General features: G+C 38.2%; 3 protein-coding genes across 3 annotated transcripts in view; 2 read left to right on the top strand and 1 right to left on the bottom strand.

The window, feature by feature from the left end:
- Nucleotides 1–1,680: 1,680 nt before the first annotated feature.
- On the top strand, nucleotides 1,681–5,244 carry LOC311270935 (SLC35A4 upstream microprotein-like). Its single transcript, XM_084376202.1, has 3 exons — nucleotides 1,681–1,872; nucleotides 2,669–2,767; nucleotides 2,856–5,244. The coding sequence occupies exons 1-3, from the start codon at nucleotides 1,825–1,827 to the stop codon at nucleotides 3,051–3,053; spliced, it is 345 nt and encodes a 114-aa protein (XP_084232328.1). The 5' UTR covers nucleotides 1,681–1,824; the 3' UTR covers nucleotides 3,054–5,244.
- A 244-nt stretch (nucleotides 5,245–5,488) lies between these two features.
- Nucleotides 5,489–9,708, bottom strand: cd74b (CD74 molecule, major histocompatibility complex, class II invariant chain b). The gene is made up of 8 exons (XM_084376201.1): nucleotides 9,575–9,708; nucleotides 9,351–9,439; nucleotides 7,919–8,088; nucleotides 7,420–7,490; nucleotides 7,160–7,190; nucleotides 6,782–6,994; nucleotides 6,326–6,376; nucleotides 5,489–6,070 (listed from the first exon to the last, which is right to left on the bottom strand). The coding sequence occupies exons 2-7, from the start codon at nucleotides 9,419–9,421 to the stop codon at nucleotides 6,333–6,335; spliced, it is 600 nt and encodes a 199-aa protein (XP_084232327.1). The 5' UTR covers nucleotides 9,422–9,439; nucleotides 9,575–9,708; the 3' UTR covers nucleotides 5,489–6,070; nucleotides 6,326–6,332.
- A 2,789-nt stretch (nucleotides 9,709–12,497) lies between these two features.
- Nucleotides 12,498–20,035, top strand: part of srbd1 (S1 RNA binding domain 1) — a 53,914-nt gene continuing 46,376 nt past the window's right edge. The window contains exons 1-9 of the mRNA XM_084374728.1: nucleotides 12,498–12,585; nucleotides 12,981–13,045; nucleotides 13,321–13,732; nucleotides 14,057–14,296; nucleotides 14,749–14,915; nucleotides 15,299–15,416; nucleotides 15,521–15,659; nucleotides 15,905–16,001; nucleotides 16,136–16,322. Of these exons, the coding sequence (XP_084230854.1) occupies nucleotides 12,981–13,045; nucleotides 13,321–13,732; nucleotides 14,057–14,296; nucleotides 14,749–14,915; nucleotides 15,299–15,416; nucleotides 15,521–15,659; nucleotides 15,905–16,001; nucleotides 16,136–16,322 (1,425 nt within the window). The 5' untranslated portion in view covers nucleotides 12,498–12,585. The remainder of the gene's footprint in view (nucleotides 12,586–12,980; nucleotides 13,046–13,320; nucleotides 13,733–14,056; nucleotides 14,297–14,748; nucleotides 14,916–15,298; nucleotides 15,417–15,520; nucleotides 15,660–15,904; nucleotides 16,002–16,135; nucleotides 16,323–20,035) is intronic.

The raw sequence follows: 20,035 nt of genomic DNA, 5'->3' as shown, positions 1-20,035 counted from the left end.
CAGGGTCTCATCAGCTGTGCTCTCTTGTGCTACACCAGCGAGTGAAAAGCTGCACAGCCTTTACAGAAGAAGCCCAAGTTAATTAGATTGCCTCCTCTCAGTCGGCTAGGAGCTTTACACTGTAGATTTAATGTTTGAAAATAAACGCTGAGGTCGATATTTTGATGCAGCATATGGAAGGATAAAGTGCATGATCTCAAACATTTTACAGTATGGTGGGAATACTGGCAGTTTCAAAACATGTGGGGGTGGATGGAAAAACCATCAGTGTCGCAGCATCAGACTCCTAATTTAACTTATTCTACTGTATAGGCTATTTATTGGAATTTGAAATTTAGTTTTTGGTGGTGGGAAAATGTGTCAAATCTCATCCAATTATCATAACCTTGAAATCCACACATAAAATAAATTTGTACTTTGAGTCAGATAGTCTTTTGAACATTTCTTCATGTTCATTCTGTCTTAATAAAAGTTACAAGAGCTCATTATGAAGAAAATTTAGGTGGGACGTAAAAGCAGGAATACTGGTACTTAGGTGTCACAGGGAGACATCTTTACAGTATTCGAAAACATATAGGTGTTGACGGAATATGCAGCAGGGGCCCATCAGAAGAGAAGGTCAATAATAGGACTCTCTACTGGACTCTGTTCACACTGTAATAAACTGGAAACTGCCAAACATGAATGATCAGGAAACAAGGGGATTAATCTCAGGACCAGAAGATGGAAAATGCAACATAACCTTAAAGGATCTGCTGGGAAAGTCATCATAGAAGCTACACAATCTTCTAATTAACTACTTAAAACGGTGACGGACTGTAATTTAGTGTGACGAACCCTCCCACTCTGTTTGTGATTCCTTATGTTTTTACCTGTTCCTGTATCAAGGCAGATTGGCAGGAGTGTCAGGTGAATGAGTTCCACCTGAAGTAACTTCCTCTGATTGCTGCACCTGCTAAGAGGGCTGGAGAGCTCACTCCTTCTGTCTCCTATTCTTCCAACCAGCAGGGTTTTAGTTTGGTTGTGCATGTTTAGATTTGCTCTAGTTTGGTTCAATTTGATTTAATGAAATAATATTTAAAATCTTTGCCTTTGTGTGGTTTCCCTTTTTGTTGCAACCTTCTGAGCTGGGTTGTAACAAATGGGGGCTCATCTGGGATTTGAACCCAGGACCTCTTACATTTACTGAAGTGCTGCACTTAAGTACAATTTTGAGCCACAACTTGAGCGCCTCCGTTTTCTGCTAGTTTATACTTCCACTCCACTCCACTTTGGAGGTTAACACTGTACATTTATTTGACAACTTAAGTTACTGGTTACTTTGCAGGTTACATGCTGCTTCATTTTAAAATTATTTTATTAAAGATAAAAAAAAACAAACATAAAACACAAACACTAAATTCTGATAATAGGACGTTTAAAAAAAAAAAAAAAAAAAGTATATACATACTTGTAGGCCTTAATATAAGTATAATTTTAACTTGTACTTGATACTTAATATCAGATACATTTACCATTCTTATGGCTGTGTTTTTTTTTTGTTTTGTTTTTTTTACTAAAGCCATATTTTAACACCATTTACTTTTACTCAGGTATGTCTTTTGACTACTTTTTACAACACGGTATAAAAGAAACAGGAATAATAGAGGGATCATTTAGATTTTGTCTGTGCCAGTCTGCAGCGCCACACTCCGGTCCAGTAGGTGGCGGTAACGCCCCTATAAGCTGATTGGACAACCGCCATTAAAACCCAAAGAAGAAGAAGAAGAAGCGGAAGTAGAAGCAAAAGAAAAACAAGAGGAAGAAGTCAGAGGTATCAGCTCCATGGGTGTCAACAACACTAAAACAAGTGAAACTATGTCAGATGACAAGGTCGGTGTCCTCAACTTTCTTAGCTAACTTAACATTGTAGATGTCAGGCGTTAGTGCATCATAACAACCCGCCTAGCTTACAGCATCATTCAACAGTCACCAATGGTTAGCTTAGCTTAGTTAGCTTCAACCTAAGTGTCAAGTCGTTGCCTAGTTAACTTGTCTTTTATACCTGTTAACATTGATGTTTATATAATCACGATAGTTTTATTGGATGTGTTGTAAAAACATTTACAGAACCGCGAACACAACAAACATTAACAAGCTGTTAAAAGAAAGAATTAAGTGGTATTTAACTGCTAAGCTAAATTAGCTGCCTTACTAGCTAGCGTTAGGAAAAGTCTATTCATCTGATGCTGAGCAGTTTGCAGAGAAGGAATAAAGCCACTTGACCTGTATTTGGACTTTCTCAAAATGTAGAAAACTTCATCTGTTCAAAGAGAATCTGAATGTAAATGCACAGAGGTATAATGTTAGCCTAAATATCTAAATCTACCTAAAACAGTGTTCTTTAGCTGGTGTACGTGAGTTAGTCACCTATAACTAACTACTACAGCCATTAAAATGGTGTGCTAATGTAAATGATTTGTTCTTTAATTGGTCCTACCATGTTCTAACTTACAGGAACTACTAGCATACACAGTTTTCTTGTGTATTTTATAATTTTGTCTGTCCTGTCATTCACAAGTCACAATGTTTTACAATTTCTAGATGTGCTCTGCTTTAGAAAACCCTGGTCAGCAACACTTGTATGTTGTTTATTTGTTTGTCTGTGTGTGCATGCATGTGTATGCAGAATCCTCTGGGCCAGCTCAAGGACCTGGTGGAGCTGAAGGACCAGCTGGAAGACATCCAGAGGCGGGTGGAGGATGAGCTACAGGCTGGGGTTCCTGCAGTAAGGCTCACATATCCACATAAAAACTGACGTTGAGCAGATAAAAATATAAAACCACATCTAATCTTACCTCTCCTTTCCCCCCTAGGGAGGCAGCCTTCTGGCTTCTCCTTTCTTGAAAGGTTTTCTGGCTGGGTACATTGTGGCGAGGCTACGCTCTCCGGCATTGGTGGGTGTTGCCATAGGAACGTGCACAGGCATGTATGCAGCACAAAATTACGCCGTTCCTAACGTTGAAAACACCGTCAAAGACTACATACGCAACCTGAGGGGAGGAGGGAAATGAGAAGAGAGGAAAAGGAGGAAGACAGGAAAGGAGGGAGGATGAAGAGAGACGTACCAGTACAGCTACATAACGGGAACACTTATGCATTTCAAAAGTTAAAAAATCTAGAAAAAGTTGAAGGCAAACTCATGGAGTTGAAAAGCTCATTCTTTTTTGTTTCATATCATTCATAAATTGAGCGTATTTTATCATAGAAGTGGACAGGATTACAATTCAGTTGTAAAGGCATGTAAAGACAGGAGACCCTATATTCTTTCCATATGGTTGATTATTGAAATTTAGACAAATTGCCGCCTATGATAGAATCATTACAGCTGCTATAATTGATTTCTGACTTCAGCCCTACCTGCCTGAAACCACATTGTGTGCTTTCTAAAGATTAATTGATCCGTTTAATGAGACCAGCCAATTATCCACATGTGCAGTCCAGCTGTGTTCGCTGCACCCCCTCCTGTCCAAAGGAGGTTCACTTGAAAGATACAAACCACTGCTCAGACAGAATAATAAGTATTAAGTTTCTCCAAGAGGAACTATTAACACACTGTCGGTGGATTACAATTTTGCCCTCGATTGGTGTCAGTTTTAGTCTTTTTTGTTGTCTCCTGCCCCCTAGTGGTCAGAAATCAATTCTAGCAGCCTTAGCTAATTTGCACTTACTTGCTGAGGGGGTGATAGATGGTGTAAAAACTGTCTCACCTCACATCACATGGTGCTCTTCAGTGTAAAACCTGTCGAACCCTTCATGGTTCTTGTTCGTTTTCACATTGTTTGCGGGTGTCAGAGCAAAGTCTGTGGTGTGGTGTGATGTGTCTTCACTGGCACAACAACCCCACATGAGATTATTGGTCAATTTTCTCTCTGTAAATCATATTTATTTTTAAATGGTGGTCCTCATATCTGCAGAGGTTTATGAATAATAATTCAGGTACAGCACTTTTCAGAGATCTGTTATTTTTATAGTTGTAAAGATGACTCGAAATTACACACTCCATTCAGAAATAAGGAAAGTAATTGTATGTAATATTTCACTGTACAGTCCACCTCACACTATTAGGAAAAGGTCATTTATGGTAGTAGGCTATCAAATGAAAATATAACCAAAAAACTAAATCTTTTTTTGAAAGATTTAGTTTTAATTCCACTTGGGAATTTTACCAAAACAGGTGTGTCTGTGTGTTAAAGTATTTCATGTAAAATACATATTAAGAGTGCCTACTCTGGTCTTGACTTGATACTATCATCTCATGCCATGTGTGCAATAGCCTCGACTAATGGGATTTGGCTGCCTATTTCATATGCTGGAAACTAGTTCTATCTTTTGCACTTGTATGAATTGTGGGGACTTATAGCTGTTATTTTGTCTCACAGCCAATGTTTTAATGTTTTTCTGTCCCCGTAATATAAGAAACCTGTCAAAGAAAAGACAATGTGTGTATTATGTTTGTAGAGTGTTTTTTCTTCTTTACTTTTTAAGGAAGAGGGATTTTAACTATAAAATTGTCAATTGCTGCAGGACAGTAGTCTGAAATCCTGATGCACAGAATAAACTTATTGATAACACAGCAGACACGCACTAAGGGCTGCAGGATATGGTAAAAAAAACAAAACAAAAGTGACTATTTTGAAAGATATTCGAATTGCAAAATGATTCAAGGTTTGTAGGAATTATCACTTTTGCATCACAGTTTTCATTTGATTGATTTGTTAAAGACTGTATTTAACAAGCATGCCTTTTCTTACATCTGGAGAACAAGATTTGAAGGCCTGGGCATCACTGCAGCACTACAGTGCTTCATTTTAATGCTGTTTTGTCACACATTTGACCTTGATCGAAAAAGTTGGTGCTTCTGAAATAGGGTCTCTACAATATTAGCCTCTCCCAAAAATATACTTTTTTAGAAATGGAAACATTGATACACTACACTGATATGAGAAAATAAAACCTTGGAAATAAAGAAAACCTAAAAAATTGTCATCTAAGAAAAGAAAAGTAACTGCACTAAGGTGGTTTTCACATGACCAGGCCTGGAACAGGTTTGTGGTGAAAAGCCATCAAGGAAAAAACATATCTGAGTTTAAGAAGAGATTATTTTGTTTTTGGTTTTTACTTTGACTGGAAAGTGTATTTGAAATCTATATGTATTGTATGTTTGGTAACTGGAACACAGAAACAACTTGTGCCTATTGACAATCATTGTGTTCTTGTCTTTGTATTGCATGCTCTTAGTTTCTTTATTTCCTGTCCATTATGTTTTTGCATGTTGTCTCTCTCTCTTTTTTTTGTAATACTCTTACATAAAGACTTGACACGCTGTGGAACAAATAATATGACGGGTCAGTTCATGGTCTATGTCGTCATGAGTTTTCAACCTTGCACATCAATGCAGACATATTTAACTGGACAGTGTGATATTGTCAAAGAAAACCACCAAAGCTGTCTTTTAGAGGTTTATTTGGGTTGTTCCAATAAAGATGAAAATACAGTTTACAATTGTCTCATAATTGGAGAATTCTTGGTTCCTGATTGTTCACAAATGTGTGTCAATATTTTCTTTAGCCAAGCATTCAAGTGACCACACTGTTAATCTGAATATGTATTTCTCAATAAATGCAATGGGGCAGTGGATAGATTATGTTTTACTTGCCTAAAAATCTACTTTTCACAAAAAATATATTAATAATTACAATCTGGCCACACTCCACTGAATTGCCCCTTGTTTCATGCTGTTGTTGTTTGACATGGAACAAAATGTTATTTTATATCTTACACAAGACACACAAAATATTTTAAAATCTTAAACGTTTACTTGCTTTTAAAGTAAGACAGAAAAATTGAACGAACTGCGATAAACTGATCGGATGATAGCAAGCAGAGAAATGGTTAACATTTGGTAATAAATCAGCAGTTTATGAAACCCCATCATTTTATAAAGTACTTCAAACAAGATGGTGATTATAAATTGAAGCAAAGTTAACATTTTGCCTTGAGCCGTTGCTGGTCTCTGGAGATGATTCAGCTTCAATTACCCAAAAAACAGAAAACAGAGGATGACAATAATGAAAATACAGTTAATCAAAAGCAATATAATGTTATTTCCCTTTAGAGACATCCCCGACATCAGTTTCCAAAAATATTAAAATATTACAAATTTAACAAAATGGAAGTTTTAATTGGACTGAATTAAACAGCATTGAAAACACAATGCTGCTCACAGATATTTATATGTGACAACATACATTCTGAATCAAACAAACAGTTATTGTAAACTCACCACGGTATCACTCCTCCACTTCAGGCAGGGTCAACACTTTGGTCATGCGGCCTACAAAGACAACGTTGTCACTCAACAACTCAACTCAACAACACTGTAGCTTAAATTGGGATTACAAATGTTGGACACCTCTGGACACCGAAAATACAAATAATCTTCCTCCTTTAATCATGGCCTATGCAAATTTCTCTGACCTTCTGAGTTTTAAAGATATCCTGCTAACTACAAACAAACACGCAGGACTGAGAAATGAACCTCCTTGGTGGAGATGATAACATTAAAACAACAAGAATAGTTTCATAATGATATACTGACCAGAATATAATGTAAGTATAGGTAGTGTAGGTTTCTGAATTTAACTACGACATGAATAAACTTAATAAATAAATACAACCACTTCCACTGTGACCGGAATCTCTTCTCAATCTGACCTCGTGGCCAGTTAATTTGACTCACCAGGGAGGAGAGCAACAGTGCATCTGACCGGTCCTTCTTGCAGGGATCCTGGGGTCACTTCGCCGTTGGCTGGGTTCACACACCAGCAGTGTCTGCCGAAGCACTGCTGGGCCTGGTAGAGGCCACGCTTGTTACAGTTGGGGCGGAAACCTGGCACCTGCACGGCCTTCAAACCAGCTGCCTCCAGCTGGCAGTCAGTCAACTTTGAAGGGGCTGAGAGAGGACAGGAGAGGAGTTACATCACCCCTGTCTTATGAAAAACTTTAAGAGAGTAATGTCAGAGTAAACTAAACTATGTGACATAAAACTACTAACATTTGTAGGAAACATACGAGGGAGAAAAAAACGAGTGTATAATTGTGATCACAAATGACATACCAGGTTTTTCTGGGGTTCCGGTGGAGGCCTCCTGCAAAACAATCCGTGAAACAGAGAAAAAGATGAAGACCATTTGATTTTACAAGACAAAACAAAAACATTGGTGTCATAGTATTAAGGATGGATTCAAAAAAAAACATCATTAAATACAGACAATACATCTCCAAAAAAACAACAACAACAACAAATCATGGGATTTTTGAAAACTCAAATATTATAATTAGCATCAGCATTAACAATCCAGTGTCAGACTATTTTACCTCATCCACAGAGTCATCCATCAGCTCAGGCAGGGAGTTCATGGGCAAGTGCATCCGAACGGGGACAGCAACTACACAGACAGAGTAACAGAGTGTGTGAGCCGCAGAGGAAAGACATTCCCAACAGAGATAACTGGAAAAATTGGTTGTGGGTAAAAGCAGTGCAACACAGCTCCACTTAAAATAGCTTGACTTGCTATTCTCTTCACTATTTTTCGAAGATACAAGGATATGGACAGATTGTTTTTATCTTTTTGTGTATAGTGTACACTTTTTTTTTTCTTTCATCCATCCTTCAGATGCACATGCAACTTTTGGAAAAGTCCCATCAGATCAGAAGAAAAAGTCTGTCCCCCTTTAGGTATCATAAATGTCATGAGTAATATCACAGGTCAGTCGGGATTTGCTGACATTGGACATTTCTCCGACTGCTCACGTTGTTGTTGTTGTAGAACAACACATTCTGAACCAATCTGCACTTAAAATTTGGCCTCCTCACCAGATCTTCCCTTGGTCATATCAGCGTTCATCTTGTTGTTCTGCTCCTCAAGAGACTGGATGTCGCTCCTCTGGCTGAGGAGGAAGTAGGCAGTCATCACCTGGCCGGCAATCAGGACGCAGGCCAGCAGGGTAATCCCTGCAATCTTATAGGCCCGGCTGGAATTGCCACTGAAAAGCAAGAGGAGAAAGAAGGAGGGCAGAGAGACATGTTTAATTTGGAGGGCCTGTTGGACATTTACACTGAAATATAATCAGGAAAAAAAAAGTGAAAATGAGAAACGAGAGACATGAAGAAAAAGTCCCTGTTCTTCATAATCCTCAAACATTTTAGCTTTCAAGGTTTGGTATGTGGTTGACCTCTGGTGTCTTTCCTGACATCTAAGATTTTAGAAAAGGGAAAAATCAAAACAAAAAAACACTGATAATTGATTTCTGCCACCGTCTAGGAGACCATAGGGACTAAGTCCTTAAACGTAAACAGAGGCAGAAAGAGGACGTAGATAGTAAGGTGAGGGACCAGAGGAGAAAGCAAAGTATGAGGAACTTTATAGAGGCTGAGATTTAAGGAAATTCTTTCAAACAGGAAACTCGGCCATGGTATGTACTCCACGGTTTCGCTACATCACCACTGATGGTGAAATCAGCTGTTGTCAAGCAGACAATCCTGGGGAAGTTCAGGAGTTTTTCATATCTGCCTTGACCCTTTTTTTCCAACTCACACTAAGGCATTGTTTGGAAATTCCCATTCATTTCAAGCTGAAACTGCTTTAAATCTCAACTGAGTGATCTGTCCATTTTGCCATGAATTGATGCTACAATCCTTAAATGCATGTTTTTTTAAAAATGTTTCTCACTGAAGTGGTATTTACACATGAAAACAAAACATAAACATGAAATACAAGAAAACACAATCCACAAAGACATCCATACTTTTACTATATTTACTATTCAATTGAAGGATTACACCGTTGTTGGTGCAATTTTTTTTTCTTTTATCTACAACAACATGTAGAGGTGCAACTATTAACCAATTAATCGATATATATATTGTCTTTTCACGCAGCCATTTATTTCTATTCAATCCTTTACAATGTGAAAATAGTGCATACAGACTAGAAAAATCTGTCTACTTGTTCACCATGATGCACATATCGACCGAGTTTGGAGAATCTGCTGACTGATTTTAATGGAGATGAATGGAAATCAATGGCTGATTGGAGGATAGAAAATGTACATTAAAACATTTGAAGAAAAGCACTGTGATTTACAAATGCTTACCTGGAAACAAAAACACAAACCAGAGCTGTTTTTCTAGCTTTTGGGGGAAGTGGCAAAGACACTTTACAGTAAGCGGTTGACTTTGTGGGGGACCAGCTTTTTGCTCATAGTGTTAGGACCCCATAAAGCTAAATAAATTAATTAATCCTTACCCCTGTGCTGCTGGTACATTGTTGGCTGGCTGACCTCCAATGAGAGGAGTTTGGGTCTCGGGGTCCGACATCTTCACACAAGCACAAACCTGTAAACACACACATACACATATATCCACATGAGTGTTAAACACGGAGAATATGGTAGGCTGCTACTAACACGAACACACACACTCATAGGAATCACACACACACACACACACACACACACACATAGTTTTTACCTTATTTCAGGACAGGTCGCAGCTGTTGCACAAATATCAATGACAGACTTCAAAGAAATGTTTACCTTTAAGGCTGAGAGGAGGGAGAAGGAAGTGAAAGTAACAGGAGGGGAAAACCGACATTTACAACCTGAACAAATGTTCTGACGGCTTTTTTTTCTTTTTTCAAATTTCTGATTGGCTCCTCATGATGACGCATCATCTGTTACCAGGGGCAGAGTATAAAGATATGTGGTAATCATAAAAAGTTGGCTAAAAGGTTTATAATCAGTTTATATATTTGGTTTAAATGAGTAATTAATGAAGTATTTGTTAGCAGATAATAGAGAACACAAATAAATAACACATAAATAATTACTTTAATATTATTAGTGTTGGAGTTTTGGCATTAGCACTAGACTTATTCTTTTTTTCATTTAAAGTAGCCTTCAACCATTATTACTGGGTTAAACTGACGCAATTACACTTGTGAAATTTATGTTAGGTTCCTGATTACAGTAGAATTAATTTGATAGTTAACTGGTGAATCCTTAAATTCCAGTCTCTTGAAAACTTTCTCGCCCAAACACAGTTTTTAGGTCCCACAATCCACAGCAGACCCCAGAATTCACACAGTCAGCAAGTTCTTATGCTATGTCATTATCATGTCTTTCCCATGGAGGAACAGCCACGTTGATTATACAGAAATAATAATAAATGTTGTTAATATACTATATGCATTTTATATAACTATGAACATATTCTGCTTAGATATCTCCTAGATGTCAATTATATGCCCATGCTGTATACTGGCTTGTTGGTTCTAATGATTTTTCCTAATGACTTAAATTTATTAAAACAAAGCTAAATAGACTTTTGCTGTAGCTGCCTCAGTATTATAGTATTTCCTGTTTCCCAAATATTTGGAAATGTGACCCGGACTGGGGGACCCTGCCCTACTTCTCACAATATGGAAATGCAAAACAAAGTACAGCATTATCATAGAGGCAAGTATGGTTTTTTTAATTATTTGTTTTGACTTTGACTTCTTAGGAACATAAAAAGTGAAATCAATCAGAGATAATAATGAAAGTTTGTGACATTTGCAAAGCAGAGGCGGATTAAAGGAAGTGAAAGCCCAGGGAGGGGGGACCCCGGGGGATGTAATGAGACAGTTGAACAATTATAGTGAGTTTCTCAGAATTGAGTCACATACGAAGATTTAGTTTTAGTTATGCACAACAGATTGAATGACGTAAATAACAAAGCTTCCCTGTCCTCTTGTATGAGTTATTTTTCAGAACATTCAACATTGAATGTTATTGGAGCTGATTGAGATGATTAGTGCAGCAGATGCTGATTTTAGAATCACAATATTTATAATCTTTAGGCTTGATTTATGAAACCAAAATAAGGCCAATTTATAGCCAATCCACTGAAAAACACTCCAGTAAACAAGCAGGGCTATAAGCTAACGTGCCAGATATAGAGTAAGAAGATGCAGTCAGGTTTCCCCCATTTGAGACATTTGGATGTTGTCATTGGTTGAGTTTTGTTAGCATTTGAGTGGGCAAAAATGTGATAGCCAGATTATATCGTCATCCGTGGTAACTCATTGTCATTATGGTCAAGTAATTAAATCAGGATCAACCAGGAAATATCAAGACCTAGTTAATGAAATAGTGTTTACATATAAGTTAGCTAGTCAGGGGAAAGAAATAGTGTTCATGTGGGTACCAGCACACATAGGAAAAGGCCATATCTACAAATTAATTTCATCTTTCAAAAGAGGAGGGGAAAAGCATAGTTTGGAGGGAAATAATCAAACAGCGGCATCTTTTTAAATTATTATGCAACACAATGATTACATAAAGTACATAAAGCAGAAAACTATGAGTACTTATGAGCAACTTAAGAATTGATCACAGCAACTTAAGCAGTTTTTGTGATAGAAAACATCCGACTGGTCATTGCAATCAGTGTCAAGAAAAGGAGACAATGGAGCGCCTGATTTCATGAAGGAAGTAAGAAGACGAAAGAGGAACTACAATTATAGTTTTTTAGTTTGGCTTTTGCTTCTCTGATCATTAATGGACTTGAACTGAACTTTCTTTTGTGAGTACACGTACATGGCTGGAGAGGACAGGGTGAGCAGGGCCAAGGAGTGCTTAAGTGTCGGGTCACAGTGGAGGGGGGAAATTGATAGTTAGGATTCTGAAAAAAACAACACTAGGAATCAATCAACAGACTTTATTTGTAGAGCACTTTTCATACAAACTAAACATTAATTGTTTACAATCAATAACTGGAACTGAGGAACTGAGGAAGCGCTACATGAGTAAAATACATAAATACATTTCTATCATTAATAAAATGTAGAGATGAAACGCTGTTGTTAAAGGAGCCCTATGTTGTTTTGGAAAAGAAATTCAAACTGTAATAAAGTTACAATAGTAATGAGGTAATAATAAAAAAACTCAGAAATATTCATTTCATCAGAGCAAAATAAGGTCCCCATAACACAGTTTGAAACTATAAAGGTGGCAGGGTCGGTCAAATATAAACAAAGTTAAACAGTATGAAATTATGTTGTCCTTTAAGACCGGTTTGTTTATTCAGTCATGAAAATGAAGAGTTTGTTTATTTAATTTGTTTTGGCAAAAAAATGTCCTCCTCAAAACTACAAAGTGCACCTTTAATGAAATACATAAATATTATGTAAAATAACACACATATATATATATAAATAGACAAATAAACTTTTCAAGATATTCAATTATTAACCAGATTATTATTAACAAACAGGTGTTGAGTTTGCTTTTATCAACAAAGATAGTTGTAGAACAGGAAACAGTGGACGGAGGCAGTAATGCAACTTAAAGGATGTAAACTACCATAAAAAACACAGAAGAAGAAGAAGAAGCATTACATGTGATTGGTTGAACGCATACTGTTGCAGGAAGTAAGCATTCCTGCTGCACCGGCTCCGATTTCTAACGGAATACCCGCAAATAATTGAAGCATTTTCAAAGGTATCAAAGTCTGACTAGTTAGTCAGGCTTAATGACATGCGGGGAAATAGTGGCATGAATTGTTGTGACCGGTTGTCGTGTCATTTAACCAGCTGTCTTTGCTAGCGTCAGCGTGAAGCGGCAAATTTGAAATAACAGCTAACCTAAACTTGGTTTGGATAGCTAGCAAAAGTTCTTATCTGTTTTTTTAAATTCATTGTGCTGCTAGAGTTATCACAAATAAAATGTTCTTGCTCCATTTGACTGTAATTTGCTGGGCAATAAAGCATTAGGTAGACGTAACGTTAAGCCGCTTGTGAAAATGTAATGCTAGCATTATTGTTACGATTACCGTTATTAGCTAAATGATGTGATTCTAATGGTAACGATAGCTGACTAAACACTTTGTCTAACAGATGATGCGAAGACCTCGGACATCAACTGCCAAAGCTGTAAAATACCAAGACATGGACTCCGACCTGTAAGTGATGTTCTGCACTGACAGTCCACAACAACAGCACATGTGTTTTTAGAGTCATGGGGGAAGGTTTGGGTCTGTCTTCATAGTTTTTTGTATGTGATGACAGTTTCACAGATCGTCGATGTATTACAGGGCTAATAAAGAGACAAACATTGGCATACTCACATTGTTTGAATATGTAAATAATAATCTCTAGTCCATGGCAGCATGAGTTAAATCCTATTCTTGTTTCAGAATTGACTGATTTTCCACTTTGTTCCTCCTCCTCCCATCAGGTCCTTCTCTGTGACAGCCAGTAGTGATGAGGATATTGAGGAATGGAAACCTCCGGAGCCAAAGCCAAAAGCACTGACCAAGACTGGCCAAACAGCAGGGGAGAAGAAAGCACCTGCTAAGAGAACTGCCAAACCAAAGGAGCCAAAAGAACCCAAACAACCTAAAGCTCCCAAAGTGCCTAAAGAGCCCAAGCCAAGGGTGCCACGCAAACCTGCAGCAGAGAGGAAAACACAGGCAGCCAAAGTTCAGAAGGCTTCTGGAGCTCGTGGGTTAGCTGGAACAAAGAGGAAAAAATCGGATGAGGATAAAAAGGATGATAAGCCTGGAGAAGACAAAGGAGAAAAACAAACAGATTGTCCAGAGGTAGAGACGGCTGAAGAGAGTGGGCCAAGTATCAGAATGAAGGAGGAGGTAAGAGTGTATCTGCATACACATGCACAGTAGACTTACTTACTGTATATATTACTGCTAGTTTATAACTGAACTGAGAATATATGTGCGTTACTGAAGTGTGCACAACAAAATTGCTGCATGTAGAGCAGTCACTGCGTTGTTATTCTTTTTGCGACACTTTATAAAGACAGCAGAGCTCTTTTTTCATACATATCACCACTTATCGCTAATACTTCAATCTTTTAATCCTTTTTTATTTTGATTATTATTATTTTGATATAATGATTATTTTAATTTTGATTTGATCTCTTTCTGTTTTTCTTTCTCATTTTATTCTTGTAGAGAGTGTCATTTATTGTGTCAGAAGCGCATCAGGCGGACAGATGGGCAGGCGAGGGTTCATCACTAGCTGGGCTTAAAGCAAAGAAAGAGGAAGTGGAGGAGGAGGATTTCACGTTTGATGAGCCCTGTCTAAAGAAACAGAAGACCAGTGGTGCCTGCCTGGGACAACCAACTGCTTTACCATCATCGCAGGCACAAGCTTTGAGGAATGAACTCAACATGAACTGGGACTTGATAGAGGTATTGTAGGACATGTTGGTGTGGTAAATATGTGGTAAAGCCGAATATATTTTTACACAATGCCGAAATGCAATCCAGTCGCTAGAATACATTTTGGGAATGAATGAAAAATGTATATAATTTTAAATTTCTATATGTTGCAACTCTGCTTTTCTGTAGGTTTGATTTTCAATCTTGTGTCGCGACAATGCTGTGCTTATGGTCTGGTTAGGTTTAGGCACCAAAAACCAGGTTAGGATTAGGAAAAGATGATGTTTTGGCCTAAAATACCGTTTTTGGTTGACACAAACACGGCTTGAAATTGTGGCCTTCTCGTCGAGCAGTAACTCTGCCTCTGTTCCCTCTGCCACCCAATATGAAAGTCCGGTCATTAACATATAATGTGAATGAGATATGACACATTCACATTATTTGTATGTACTATTTGAATACCTGTGTGTCCATCCCCTCAGGTGCTGTCCATCCTGACATGCGTGGAGCGATGGGTGTGTGTTAATATCATTACGCTGCTTCGTGAGGAGAACACTGTGCCGTTCATGGTGCGCTACCGCAAAGAGATGATTAACCACATGGACGCTGATGCCGTCAGAGATGTCCAGCTCATTTATGAGGAATTATGGTAGGCAACCGAAACATCTTACCAGATAAAAGAAATCACCCACTCGCAATCTCACCAGCACTCATTAAATGCATGTAGAGACGCATTTAAGTTCAGTGTTTAATAACTGCAGCCATTAAATGTTTTCTTCTATTAGCTGAGCCGGATTGGGCTCTTGTCCAGACATCATATTTAACGGTGGCCACAAGATGGTGCTAGTGGCCAAGCTTTGAGGCCTGAAACAGTATCAGTTGTGTGTGATTGTTTTACATGTGTGTATATATATGTGTATGTGTATATTACTTAATCTTCTTAATCTTCTACTTAGTCTTCTGTGGGTATCTGATTTATCACTGTGTATTAGCAGTTTTTGTATATTTGTGTACATATGTGTGTTTCTTCAGTTCTCTAGCTAAGAAGACCAAGTCTGTGATTCAGACCCTGAAAAAGGACGGAGTTTTGACAGATGAGCTGGAACAAGACCTGAGGAGCTGCAGATCAGCTGATGAACTGGATCATGTGGTCAGAATCATATTTTATGTTTAAGTAATATCTGTCTCATGTAGATGATTTTGACCTCTCCTTACCAATTGTTGCTGTCCGATGCTTCTGTCTTTTGTCTGTAGTATTCTCCCTATAAGAAAGGCAGTAAGCTGTCGAAGGCTCGCCGGGCCAAAGCACTGGGCCTTGAGGAGGCCGCCTCTGCACTAATGGAAAAACCACACACTCTGGATTTAAGGGCATGGGTAAAAACTGGTACTGAAGGTAAGACATAAAAAAATAATACACAAAATTAAGTTTTGTAGACACCAAGTTAACAACATATGCTTGGACAAGAAGTCCCTGGACTTGTTGGCATTTTCTTGTGTCAGACTTATGAAGAGAATATTTCTTTTAATTAATGGATTTGGGGGAATTATGGACACTAATTATTTATTATGAACAGACTGTGACCTGTGTAGGATATTACTTGAATTAACCCAGTTGTGTCTGTGTTTGTTTTGTGTCAGGTCTGTCGTCGGTGGAAGAAGTGGCAACAGGTGTGGAGCATATCCTGGCTGATATGATTGCCAAAGACCCTGAGACACTCACCTACATTAAAACATTGTGAGAACATATCCACATGCGCACGTTTCTAATTAGTGATATTTGATTAAAATTTTCGCAGTGTTAATAATAATGATAATGATAAAATGCCCTCCTCCTGTTTCTTGCTCTCTGTTTTTCTCCTGCTGTGGCAGGTGTGAGAACAGCTCTGTGACCATCCAGTCCTCTGTGTCCAAGTCGGCACTAAAGGATAAAGAGCAGGACAAGTCTGTCCAAGGCCAGAAAAAGCCAGGGGCGCAGCAAAACAAAAACAAAGACATTGACAAGTTTCACCTCTACTTTGACTTCACCAGCAACATCCAGCGCATCCAGCCCCATCAGGTAGCGTGACAGACTTTCCTTCCTTTCTTCTATCCTTCCTAAATTTTTAGCACTAAACTTAATTTCAAGTCGTGGCCTGCAGGGAAGGTTGACATTTTATTCATGATGCATGCTTAAAGGTTAGCACTGGTGTTCTTGTCATAAGTATTTCTCTCAATCCTTTGGCTATTGGTACCTATAGTCACTAGAAAATGAAAATTTAAAACGCTTATTATATATTAGTATAAAGTTATTGTACTGCTGTTAAAGCTGTTAGCTAGTAAGTCGGAGAAAATACAGTGCCAACAGCACCACCTTTTTCTTTAGTGCCATAGAAAAATCAGCATATGCAGGAAGATGTTTTACATATCATTGTATTCAAGTACAAGCAATTTCATCCAGTACATCAACAGATAATACACACCCACATATTTACTTTGCTTTAGGAATATATTTTGTTTGGAAGGGTTCACTGTAGTTGCACAGCAGCCAAGTGAAAGCGGAAGAAAAGGGAATATAAAACAATAAACTATAACAGTTCTCATTACTGCGTTCACTCTACAGAACTATACTCCTGTTGTAGTATCCCCGGCCGAATGACAATCAAATTCTTCTACTGATTGTTCACAAAAGCTTTATTGATCATATAAGATACTTAAGCTGAATATGAGAGATAATAATAAAGAAAATATTACCATCCACTTTATATCTGTGTAACCATATACAGTAATCTTTTTGTAATATTAGACTACAACCCTGGGATCTTCCATTATTCAACCTCAGAAAATTTGTTTATTAGGAAATTAGGAAATTACTACTTTGAGAATCATAAAGAATTACTCTCTAACCTTCCGTACCTGAATAACATTCTCAAGTCCTAAAGGTATATTTAATTTAAATGAAAAATGTATTCACTCTTTTAACTACAGTCACCATAAGCTATAGGACAAGAGTCAGCGCAAGATCTCACATGAAATGCAGCTTTGTTGTGCTGCATTTAAACATGCACTTTTACATTACATATTGAAATAAAACAGCATTTATTCATGCTGGCAAGCTGAATTTAACCTAGAAATATTAACTGCCTTCTAAGCAAGACAGAATTGTGGTGCATTGGGATAATATAACAGTCTTGTTAGCCTACAGGCTCATTGTCAAACTCAAACGATGTCTTATAATGTTGCTCAGTATGAAACACAACATGAAACAACATAGTGACAAATAAAAAGTAAGACATTTTCCTTTGTTTTAAGACACACTGTGCTTACACTTCTGCCATATATCATGTACCTATTTACCTCCAAAACATTACTCCTTCAAAATAAAAGCACTAGCCTTTATAATATAATATAACTAACACAGTCTTGAGAAAATACATATCAACTTGTGAATTGAATAAACATGAAAAACAACAATGCTGGACCATACTAAAGGCCATTTACACCTGTGTTGTGTGTTTTGACCTGCCTGATACTAACACACACACACACGAGCACACCATCTATTTGTGTTTGTGTCATTTCTGTCTTCTTCATGCATGCCGCTTCTGAATGCTAGCCATGTCAGTCGCAGTTAGCCTTGTCTGTGCCTCCATATTTACCCCTCCTGTGCCCTGCTCTGCCTCCTCCACTCCCCCTCTGTCCCTCTAGTGACTAGTGGGTTACTCAGAGTTGGTCCCGGGCCTCATGTGTCACCACAGCTTCCATCACCCGCTGCCTCTCTGCCACACCACACTCTCTGGCAACCGTGCTCTGCCCTACAGTCATACAATCACATACACATACATGCCTGCGCACACACTTGCTCACACACAAGCACACCCTGCAAGTCCCCTCATTCTCCCCTCTTAACATATGTGACATGTCCCCTGCCGACATGCCATTGGATTAGGAAGCCTTGATTGACAGGCGCTCTCCTGTAGTGACAGCTACTGCTGCTTGGCCCACGGGCGGACGGAAGGATGGGGAGAGGGAGTGGGGGTGGTAAAGGGAGGGAGAGAATGAACAGATGAGCGACGTTGAGGTGCGTCCGTCACTTATCGCTCGTGCTCCGCTCTGATCGGCCTCCCTCCCACTTTTTCTGACTAAACCTCAGCCCTCCAATCCACTCCCTGCCTCCCCTTTTCCCCTCTCCTCTCCAGTGTATGAGAGGTCTTTAATTCGATGACTCGCCTTTGTCATGGAGCGTTAATCCACAGGCTGCTGTGACCCTGCTAGCTGTCAGATTCCGGCTAAAATGAACCTTTTCTAGCCGTCAAGTTGTCTGGAAGGGGGAGCAGGTGGGAGATGTGTTTTGACAGGCGGCATGTGTGTGAGCACACACTTGCCCGTTTGCTTTAGCACGTTTTATTAAGCCCCAGCTCTGGTGGTTTGTTAAAGGAAAAGGATGAGGCAATGTTTGAAGGAAGCAATATGAAAATATTAGAGTTGGTCCAGTGAGCATACAAGTTCACCTCCTAGATGGGAAATATCACCCTGTGGTGGTAATCAAAATTAAGTAGAAAAGACATGACATCCTTAATATTTGTAGTTTACAAATAGGATGCGTCTTAGAGTGAAATAAGTTTTAATTGGTTAGACAAAGACATAGAAAGACAAATATTTTATTGAAAGTAGTAAGACTAAAGAAAGATGAAACATGAATGTCCAGTCTTCATTTTCTGCTTCAAAAAAATATGGGGCTGCTACTAACATCAATTTTCAATTTCACTTTTTGCTGATTATTTTCTTGTGCAATTGATTAATTCTTTGGTCTATAAAATGTGTAAGTGATGTTATTAAATTGCTTGTTTTGTCCAATCAACACTCAGAAACCCAAAGTTAGGGCTGCAACAAATGATTATTTCCACTGTAGATTAATCTGTCCATTACATTTTTGATTCATCGATTTGTTGATTCATCTATGAAATGTCAGAAAATAGTGAAAATATTGATCAGTGTTTCCCAAAGCCCGAAATGATGATGTCTTGTTTTGTCCACAACCCAAAGATATTCAGTTTACTGTCATAGGGGATTAAAAAAAACCCAGAAAATATTCACATTTAAGTAGCTGCGATCAGAAATTTAGATTTTTGTCATGGAACATTAGTCAGACTGATTAACTAATTATCAAAGTAGTTGGTAATTAATTTGATAGTTGGTAACTAATTGTTAATAATTGCAGACAAGACATTCCTTTTACAATCACATAGGACAAAGAAAAGCTGCAAATTCTCACAATTCAGAAGCTGGAAGCTGAGGATGATTTTTTGTTTGGAAAATGATTGAAAGGATTAAGTGTATCCTGATTAAATAATTAATAAATCGCCTAGAAAAGCATTTTTTAAGGTCAACTGATGTATTCCTTCATGAAATTATGCAACAGTTTTTTAGATTTATCTCAAGTTGGCGAATGCTTTAGAAAGCTCTGGTAATCAGTATGTCTTGAAGCATAAAGCCATGTGACACATCCAGTGGAGATGCTCAGCAGAGATTTAATTCCGTCAGATCTGATTTGAGGCCTTCATCGAAGGGTACACATTTACCTTATAGCTATTAGCACCCGGTACGCTCTTCAGTATGCCACGGCGGATTTGTTGACTGTGCAGTGGGGTATTTTTAATGCGATTTGTGCTGCGTTCAAACGGTAGTTTAGCGCTCAGGTCTGGGGCTTGCCTGCAGAGGAGCTTTGGTAAATGGAACTGTTTCATCAATTAAACACTTATTTTTGATGGACAGGTCGGGAAAAAAAACCAA

The sequence above is a fragment of the Pagrus pagrus genome, assembly GCF_965226575.1.
Source record: "Pagrus pagrus genome assembly, chromosome: 15".
Classification (NCBI taxonomy): Eukaryota; Metazoa; Chordata; class Actinopteri; order Spariformes; family Sparidae; genus Pagrus; species Pagrus pagrus.
Note: the sequence above shows the minus strand (reverse complement) of the source record. Positions and strands in the feature narration are given on the sequence as shown.

Excerpts from the sequence above, each read along its gene's own strand:
- cd74b (XM_084376201.1), bottom strand. The coding sequence starts at position 9,421 with ATGTCGGACCCCGAGACCCAAACTCCTCTCATTGGAGGTCAGCCAGCC. Across the intron at positions 7,491-7,918 it reads TATGACCAAGGGAAGATCTG|TTGCTGTCCCCGTTCGGATG; the intron begins GTGAGGAGGCCA and ends CTGTCTGTGTAG. Across the intron at positions 6,377-6,781 it reads CACTGTTGCTCTCCTCCCTG|GCCGCATGACCAAAGTGTTG; the intron begins GTGAGTCAAATT and ends TTGTCTTTGTAG.
- LOC311270935 (XM_084376202.1), top strand. The coding sequence starts at position 1,825 with ATGGGTGTCAACAACACTAAAACAAGTGAAACTATGTCAGATGACAAG. Across the intron at positions 1,873-2,668 it reads AAACTATGTCAGATGACAAG|AATCCTCTGGGCCAGCTCAA; the intron begins GTCGGTGTCCTC and ends ATGTGTATGCAG. Across the intron at positions 2,768-2,855 it reads TACAGGCTGGGGTTCCTGCA|GGAGGCAGCCTTCTGGCTTC; the intron begins GTAAGGCTCACA and ends TTTCCCCCCTAG.